Below are 9,659 nucleotides of genomic sequence, written 5' to 3' on the forward strand. Positions count from 1 at the left end.
TTTTTTTTAAATTAATGATCATTGATAAATTAATTTTACTTATATACTAAAATTAAATATTATATTAACTTTTAAATATATTAATTATTCATATTAAATTTAATTATAAAATAATATTAAACTCAATAAGGAAACTAATCTGCTTATAGATCTAGCTAGGTATTAAATAATGTTTTTTAATGAATTCAAAGTTTTAAAATTTGAAGAATTTAGTTAAAGAGGGACATAGAGTTTTTAATTAAAAGAGTTAAAACATAAATTTTTAAATAGTCTAAAATATTGAGAAAATTAAAAATTAAAATTTTTTATTTAATTTTTTATGCATTATATCTTTTAAAAATATTTTTAAAATATTTCTTAATATAATTCAAATTTTAATTACTTGCATAATTTAGTTAACATATATTTTAAAGACATATAATAAAATTATCAATCAATTCTTTTTATAAAAATAGATGTCAAATTTAATTTTTTAATATTTGTCAAAATTTTGAAAACTTTTACTAATAATGATATTAATATTTGTTTTTAAGTGTGCATTTAGTTGGTGGGTGTGTCTACCCAAAATACAGATACAGTAATACAATAATATACATTTATTGTTTAGTTAGTGAGACATAAAATTTTAAAAAATACAAAAAGATACAAAAATACACAAAGACACAAAATCTGTATATGATACTGAAGAATAAAATACAAATGTTGAGACATAGACACAATATTTTTAATATTTATTTTCTAACTATACTCTCATTTATCTTCTCCTTTCTCCCTCTCCTTTTCTCCCTTCCATTCCCAAAACACAGAGACCTCTCATATTCTCTTCTTGCCACAAAGGCCGTCGCCTCTCGTCTTGTCGTGCCACTAGTCCACCGCCGCCTCTCCTCCTCCTTTCCTTCCCCCGAATTACTGCCGCCTCTTCATTCTCTCTTGCTTTCATCTACTTTTTTATTTGCAGATTCGTATTTCTCTGCCTCTCCTTTATGTTATCATTTTCCTTCATTTATGCTTGTTTTTTTAATAATTTAATTTTTTATTTGTTTCAATTTTGGTTAAATTTTGTTAAAATAATTTTGTATTGATTTTGTTTGATTGAAATTTTTAATGATATTTGTTAGATTAAATTTGTTATTTAGTTTTAGATTATTAATGGTGATTGTTTGGTTGAGATGGTGGCTGATTGTTGATGGTGGTAGTTTTGTAGAGATAATGACTGTGTAATGGTGGCACTGGTAGTACTGTAATAGTTTACAATAAGGATAATATTGAAATGTTAACAAGACTGAGATTTGTGTGTTCTGTCTTGTACTCAAATACTAAACAAGTAAAAAAAAGTATTTACTTATTTTGGTTCCCAAAGAATTTTGAACTAGACACTTTAGTCCCCAACTAAAATTAATTATTCGATTGGTCCCTAACAGTTAACTCCGTTAGTCACTTAGGTCCTTTACTCTGTCAATTCTAACGAAGGACAAAATGGTCTCTAGCAACTCTAACGGGGGACAAAATGGTCCCTGACCCCTTTGATCAGAAATGACACTGTTCTTTCTTAATTTTCATCGTATCTCGCAAAACCCTAACAGTCTGACCCTGTAACTTCAAACTACACAATGCACACTCTGTGATTTCAATATTCACAAGAAGAAAAATTCTTAACTTGTTCTCAATCAATTCATACTCAGGAAACTAATGACTATGTCTCTCAAGTACTTGTCGTCTTCGATAAATCTCATGAATCTTGACAGCAAGTCCAATTTGTTAAGATCTGTCGTCTTCATCGTCGCCATCTCCCTCCTCCTCTGTCCTATCATCTCCATGGCCACATTGTCCACCACTCCGATTGCTTCCTTTAGCTTCTTCTCCGAACCAATGTTCAGTAATCACTTCAGTTTTTATATGAGTGGCGACAACGACATTGCTTGCTGTATTGATAGCTTGGATGCAAGGTCAAAGTTTTCTACCAGCTTGAACTCCGGGAGAGAAGGAATGAAGCACTCGGGGTCCATTCCAAATGAGAATTTGCATGTGATGTCGAAGGAGAATCTTCTCATGATACCCTAATGTCCAACAATCTATATTGCTTGCCAGAAAGTGGAGAAAGGTGTGTCCTTGGAATAGTTGTGGAACTTGTTATTGAGGATGTGGTGGACGTTGTTGGGATTGGAGGTGATACTATTATCGAGGACGTAGAGGTGGATACTTCTGGCGGGTGAAGTGCGGAGAAGGTGGGTATACCAGTCACAGAAATTTGGAAAGTATGTGGTTCATGACATGTTGAGATAGATGTGACACGTGTGGCAGTTACACCATGACTTGATTTTGGAGTTGAAGAGGAGGATGGAGAATACGAAAAAGAAGACTGTGAAGGTGAATAAGGAGAGTATGAATGTTAAGGATAATCAAGATACGATGGAAATTGGGGGAGAATGGTATTGTTTCCGAACAGAGGGAACAGAGACCATTTTGTCTTCCGTTAGAGTTGTCAGGGACCATTTTGTCCGATGAAAATTGGGGGAGAACAGCATCGTTTCCGAACAAAGAAAACAAAGATATTTTATCATCTGTTAGAGTTGTCAGGGATCATTTTATCCCCATTAGAATTGACGTAACAAAGGACCTAAGTGACTGACAGAATAAATTATTATGAACTAATCAAATAATTAATTTTAGTTGAGGACTAAAGTATTTGAAAATCAAAATGGATAAATACTTTTAAAAAATTATATTTTATTGTGTCTATATCTTTAGTATTTATGTCTTTATATTTATATTTTAAAGTATACACAAAACAAACACGTATTTGTTAATTAAATTTTTATTTATTTATTTACAAATTTATATTAGCACTATTCTTTTAAAACATTAACTACTAGTCTACTAGGTATCTTTAGAGCACTGATTAATTAAACCGATATGAAAAGTAAATAGCCAGGCGAGTTTAACGTGCTGAGACAACAAATGTGTGAGTCACATTTATGGCACAGGACTTGCGTGCGAGTTATTGTTTGTGGCCACTATTAAGCACGAGCATCGTGAACTTGGTATACAATAATATTATTACTCTCCTTTTGTTTGTATAATTAAATCGGTGACAGATAAGTAATTTGTGTTTTTAAAAAATGAAATCTGGTGTTTTGTGTTGAGCAGAATAATAGCAATAGTCCAAGAAAAAAGCATATGATAATTGTTGCCGACTAAACTCTAATTTTAAAGTATAATAACACAAAATAACTATAGTTAAAGTCTGAACCATAGTTTGACCCAACCATGGTTTAGGCATTTGCAGTTAGAAGTTAGGGAGCGTAACGCGTAGGGTTCATTCCTTTCTCTTTCTCTTCCTCTTCCTCTTCCTCTTCCCATTCCTTCTTTCTTCAATCTTCAATTCTCTCACACTGACCCTTCCTTTCACTCTGCCTTTCTTTCTTCTTCGTTCTCATTCGCACAAAACACAGACTCAATACTGGTGTTGGTTTCCTTGCACTTTCTCTTTTACTCTGAAATGTCCATGTCCATATCCGTGTTCCCATGTCACCCGGTAACCCTCTATTGTGTTCCCCTTCCACCAGCTTCTTCTTAGATTTATAATTTGGGCAGAGCTGAAACTGCTCCGAGATCTGAGAGCTGAAAACCGTATTCATGAGATGGAAGCAGAAAGAAAACCGGATTTATCTGATTGGGTGGGTGTGTAGAGGCCGGGGCTGGATCCAGGGATTTTGAGGATTAATATTAGATTTCGTTTTTAGGGATTTATCATTTTATTATTATTTTCGAAGAACAGCGAAGAACATGGAGGTGGGGATGGGGCGCGTGGTGTGGGACGACGACGATAAAGCCACGGTAGCGGCGGTTTTGGGAGCACGCGCTTTGGATTTCTTGGTGACAAACGCGGTATCCAATGAGAACCTGTTAGTGGCAGTTGGGAGCGACGAGACTCTTCAGAACAAGCTTTCCGATCTGGTGGACCGTCCCAACCTCTCGAATTTCAGTTGGAATTACGCCATTTTCTGGCAGTTATCTCAGTCCAAATCCGGCGACTGGGTTCTCGGATGGGGCGACGGTTCCTGCAGGGAGCCCAACGATGCAGAAGAAGGCGGCGGAGGTGGTGTTAGGGGAGGGATTCTGAGTCTCCGAATCGACGACGAGATGCAGCAGAGGATGAGGAAGAGGGTTTTGCAAAAGCTACACACTACGTTCGGTGGCTCCGACGAGGACAATTACGCTTTTGGCCTCGACCGCGTGACGGACACGGAGATGTTCTTTCTTGCTTCCATGTACTTCTCGTTCCCCCGCGGCCACGGTGGCCCAGGTAAGTGCTTTGCGTCCGGGAAGCACCTGTGGCTCTCGGACGCCATGAAATCCAACTCTGATTACTGCGTGCGCTCTTTCTTGGCTAAAAACGCTGGCTTTCAGACTATTATTTTGGTTCCTACCGATTTGGGAGTGTTGGAGTTGGGTTCAGTGAGGACTCTGCCGGAGAATTTTGAGCTCTTGCAGGCCATCAAATCGGTGTTTTCGTCTCAGGCTACAACCACCTACCCCATGGCTAATAGTAAGCCTCTTATGCCATTGACAGTGATGAGTGAAAAGAGGGATGAGAATAATAATGCTCTTTTTCCTGGTTTGGCAATCGGGGACCATACTCACCAGAACAATAACAAGGTTGTTGAGGGAGTGCCAAAGGTTTTTGGAAGCGCTGTGATTTCTGGTAGGTCCCATTTCAGGGAGAAGCTTGCTGTTAGGAAGATGGAGGAGAGGCCTTGGGTACCCCACCACCAACCCAATGGGAATAATAATGCCAATGCCAATGCCAATGCCAATGCCATTAACTTCCCCAATGGTCCTCCTCGCAATGGTCTTCATCACGGGTCTGCTTGGGTTGGTGGAGCAGCAGTAGGAGGGAATAGTAATAATAGTAACTGTAATAATCATACTCAAGGTGGTGTGAGGCAGGCTGCTGCTGGTGGCGCTGCTGAGATTTTCGCTCCTAGGTCGTCCGCGTGCAATGTGTCTGCCGAGTTGGCCAATGGTGGTGTGAGGCCGCAGGATTTTAGGATTAGCAGCTATCAACCCCAAAGGCAGGTGCAAATGCAGATTGATTTCTCCGGAGCCACTTCCAGACCTTCTGTGAGGCCTGTGGTTGCTGATTCGGAGCTTTCTGATGTTGAGGCCTCGTGCAAGGAGGAGCAGCCAAGCATGGCTGACGAGAGAAGGCCCAGGAAGCGGGGAAGGAAGCCTGCTAATGGTAGGGAGGAACCCCTCAATCACGTGGAAGCTGAGAGGCAGAGGCGCGAGAAGCTCAACCAGAGGTTCTATGCGCTGCGGTCTGTGGTGCCCAATATATCCAAGATGGACAAGGCGTCATTGCTTGGTGACGCCATTGCCTACATCAATGAGCTCCAAGCGAAGCTCAAGATGATGGAATCTGAGAGGGAGAGACATGGAGGAAGCACTTCTTTTAGGGAGCCGGAGGCAATGCAAAGAGCAGCAGAAAATCACCATGGTGGTGGAAATGCTGATGTGGATATTGAAGCAGCACAGGATGAGGTGATTGTTAGGGTGAGTTGCCCTCTTGATTCTCATCCGGTTTCAAGAGTGATCCAAACATTCAAAGACGCACAAATCAATGTTATTGATTCAAAACTCGCAGCTGCAAATGACACCATATTTCACACCTTTGTAATTAAGTCCCAACAAGGATGTGAACAGCTCACAAAGGACATGTTGATTGCAGCACTCTCCCCAGAATCCAATTCTTTACAGCAATTGTCATCTGTTGGTGGGTAGCGCAGAGGATCAAGAGAGTTGCAATTAACATAGTTTATAGGCAATGATTCATAGTCTAAAGAGCTTCCTCAGAAATTTTGTTATACTGTTGGGGGATCTAAAAAGAGAAGCATTTGGAACTAGGGTAGTAGAATAATAGTTCCTATTAACTGTGTAGGACAACCAATTTATTAATGTTTGTTTATAGTATACACAGTTTATCATAAGTATCATTCCTGCAATTGTCAAATTATTTTTGGTTTTTGGTTGTCTAGTTTAATGATCATAGGGTTTATTTTTTCTGTCTTCTTTTTTCTTATATCTCATATGCCTTCTCAAATCTCAAGTTCCTATTCTTTCTTTCTTGTATTCTATCAACTTCTATGCATAAGAGGAAAGTAGTGATTAGTTATGTTTTTGTCACCTATAGAGAGAATCCTGTCTATAAAAATTCTTATATTGTAATTAAAAGTTGCAGCATTATTATTATATTATTACCTTGGTTTTAATGTTTAGGCCTTATGAAACATTGCAGTATATATAGTCTTGCTCTTTAATTTTTGCCTTGGATATGGTATTCTCATTTAATAACTATGATTATCCAACAAACACAGAAGCTAAAATGTTTTTTATTTCCTTGTGGACATGTATAATTCTTGTAATAATGCTATCAGCCACTCTTCATACTCATTTCAATAGTTCTTTATGGTTAAAAGGGAATAGCTTCATCTCATGTTGCCTTCATTTTATCCCCCTAAAAAAAACCCACAACTTGTCCATAGTTTTTCTACTTGCTTGTGAAAGGAATGAAAAAAGGAAAAAGAAAATGACGGGTGTTGCATTTTGTTTCGCTAGTCTAGAAGTCAAAATATGGCAACACTCTTGTGCACAGAACATCCTTGTTTTTATCGCATCAACTAAATAGAGGAGCCGTAAAAGGATTTTCATACTGTAGTACTAGTACCGCTACTAACATTTTTGCCTTATGTTTAGTTGTTTACTATATCTTGGGAACCATAGGAGATCATATCATCCATGCACATTACACAAACTCAGAAATTGTTTTTGAGCATAGACATTAAAATTATATAATGTTGGATATTAGAGGGTGTTCAAGAACCTCTTTCCAAACCCAAAACAAGTTAGTCAAATTCAAATTTGTCATTTTTATCTTGTGTAACTTTTGAGTCAGATTTGAATCAAATTTCAATAGACTTGGTCCATTTCAAAGTGAAATTTTACAACTAAATATATACTTTACAATGATTTGTTACGTTTATATTCTATTATATTATTTTTGTTTTAAAATAATTTATTTTAGTATGAATATTATAACATTTAAAAATTATATATAGTAATTATACATGGAGTTAATTCGATTTAACTAATGTAAGAATTAGATTCGAATTTTTAAAATAAATTTAATAAAATATTAAAATCTGGTCTAAATCTAATCAAACTCGATCTCTCGGATACACCCTCTTGAATAGAGTTTGAATTCAAAGAAATTAAACGCAAAAATATACAAACTGAAATGGCAACAAAATGTTTGAGTGGTCCTGCAGCATACGCGTCATATTCCATTCCATTTTGAATTTTTGATTTGTGAATTGTGTAAAACGTAAAACGTAAAACGTTCACGTGCCGAGGTCCTTTCAACTAATGACCTCCTGCAATGACAACAATCATGTGGTGCATGTGTTTCCTTTTAAAAGTGATTGAAGCTTGGACTTTGCAAAAGGAATATGAAACAATGTTGGGAATGAAAGGCGTGACAAGAAAACCCATGTAGTCGTTAATGGGAGGCAGGGAGCAGGTAACAATAATTTTTTACACGAGATCAATACTGAACCCTCTTTCATTTTACAATTTACAATATCCTTTCTTTTTTTCTCGAGGAAAAGAAAAATACTTTTGTTTTAAGTGATTACTTAGTGCATGAACCATCAATGTCAAATACACATTCATTAAATTCGCATTGACAGTCTTGGTGGTTATTACATGCATGAAACTGCTTTGCTCCATTGTAATTAAGTGGTGTCTATGAGTAATAATGAGTTAGGTGTGCTAACCAGCAAAATACGTACTATATATATGGGAAAATTATTGCATTTAACTTTGTTTGCGGAATTTGGTAGACGAGTTAAATTAAAAAGGAAAAGTATGGGTAGATAATGAAAATACTAAATAATGTGAATAATGGATACAATTCAATAGGTATGCAGATGATTATGTTGATTATTTTTAATTGGAAGGTTATTTTTTTTATTCGATTTACTCATGCACAGTTAACAATAGCTGGATGTTTAATTCACTAGGTGTACAGATGGTTATTCTAGTGTTAAGGTTTATGAGGTAATTTGAGGATGGAGTACTTTTTTACTTTATTTGGTCAATTCTAAAGCTTATAATTCACATTATTTACAAAAATTATTATCTATCTAACAAAACCGAATTAAAAATAAACGATAGAGTGACGTTATTTTGTGCACTTTGTCAGTCAAATCGGTGGTAAAATTGTAAATTTTATATGGAATAAATAAAAAAAATTAAATGCTATTTAAATCATAAAACTCTTCCACATAGTAAATTAATCTTTTAGATTAATGATAGGCTCTCGCGTGAACTTAAACATGTAACTTATTATTGATAAAAAAATGGAATTTTGTTTTATATAAGGCATTTTGACTGTTAATAATTTTATTACAAAAGTAATAGTTTTGACTATAAGAAGTGAAAACAAACAAGCTAAAGTTGAAGAAAGATGATATAAAGAACGTTGAAGTCGACAAGTAGTTAGTGTCTTTTCTTGAGTATCAAAGCTTGTTGCTCGACCTTTAAATTAAGTGGAGAACATGGGTGTAAGATTTGAGGAGCAAGTTGAATAAAACGTGGGACTTGAAGACCAAGGAAGATGTGGATGTCAAAACTTAGGGGTCAAGATTTTTTATGATCAAGGCAAGGTCATGATTGAGAAAAAGAAGGAAGTAAAATAGTAGACAATATGCTCAATGACAAGGCCATCGCCATGACCTATAAATAGTAGAAATTCAAAAAAAATTTGAGCCTTCTTCAAAAATACTAGATCATCATAGATAAGCCTCTACCAAAATTTTCAGTCCCAACGACGCAACGGAAGCCGATGAAGCATAAGTATATGTGAGTATTGGAAGTCCATTTTTATTTTCTTTTCTTTTATTTTCTTTTTCCATTTATTTTCATTTATTTGATTTATACATTTTATCTTTTACTTCTGTTCTTCAAGCTTGTTGCTTTCTGTCAATTGCAATTTTAAAGCTTTATCCGTTTATGTGCAATTCTTTAACATTTGCCACAATTCGAGCATGTCATATATTTTAACACGAACGCTAGATAATTCCTAGGTCGAGCCCACTCTTTTTCAGAGGAGTCGTATCTGATTTCCGATGCTTGAGATTTTGATACAAGCTTGATTCGACACCCTGTCGAGATTACCAAAAATTAAGTGAAACAAATTGGCGTGCCCAGTGGAATACTGGGTTAAGTAACGTGTTAAAATTTGTATGCAATTACACAGTAGCAAGTTAATAATGACCGATAAAGCCTCTACTTCGACAGATACATCGAATAATAATACTGGTGAAAATACAAGAGGCCTAGAGACAGAAGCTGGCCCATCAAGTTGACTGACACACCTTGTTATCATTTAGGGAGTTCCTTCGACTGTACCCAGTATGTGGCCTCCATATGGAGTATGGTCTCCATACGAATTGCCTCCAAATTAATCAACATGGGATATATAGGAGGTACAACCACAACAAGGAACAACACTTTGTATAATCCTATACCTTATATAAGATATTCTCTAATAGGTATGTCAGTCAATCGTAACCCTAGTATGACAAATTATAATGCTT

At 36.0% G+C, this 9,659-nt stretch overlaps 1 protein-coding gene across 1 annotated transcript; it reads left to right on the forward strand.

The window, feature by feature from the left end:
• The first annotated feature begins 3,316 nt into the window (after positions 1-3,316).
• LOC107491937 (transcription factor MTB1) lies at positions 3,317-6,070 on the forward strand. Its single transcript, XM_016112873.3, has one exon. The coding sequence runs from the start codon at positions 3,787-3,789 to the stop codon at positions 5,782-5,784; it is 1,998 nt and encodes a 665-aa protein (XP_015968359.1). The 5' UTR covers positions 3,317-3,786; the 3' UTR covers positions 5,785-6,070.
• Positions 6,071-9,659: the final 3,589 nt, after the last annotated feature.

Source organism: Arachis duranensis, chromosome 6 (assembly GCF_000817695.3).
Source record: "Arachis duranensis cultivar V14167 chromosome 6, aradu.V14167.gnm2.J7QH, whole genome shotgun sequence".
In the NCBI taxonomy this organism is placed as follows: domain Eukaryota; kingdom Viridiplantae; phylum Streptophyta; class Magnoliopsida; order Fabales; family Fabaceae; genus Arachis; species Arachis duranensis.

Excerpts from the sequence above, each read along its gene's own strand:
- LOC107491937 (XM_016112873.3), top strand. The coding sequence starts at position 3,787 with ATGGAGGTGGGGATGGGGCGCGTGGTGTGGGACGACGACGATAAAGCC.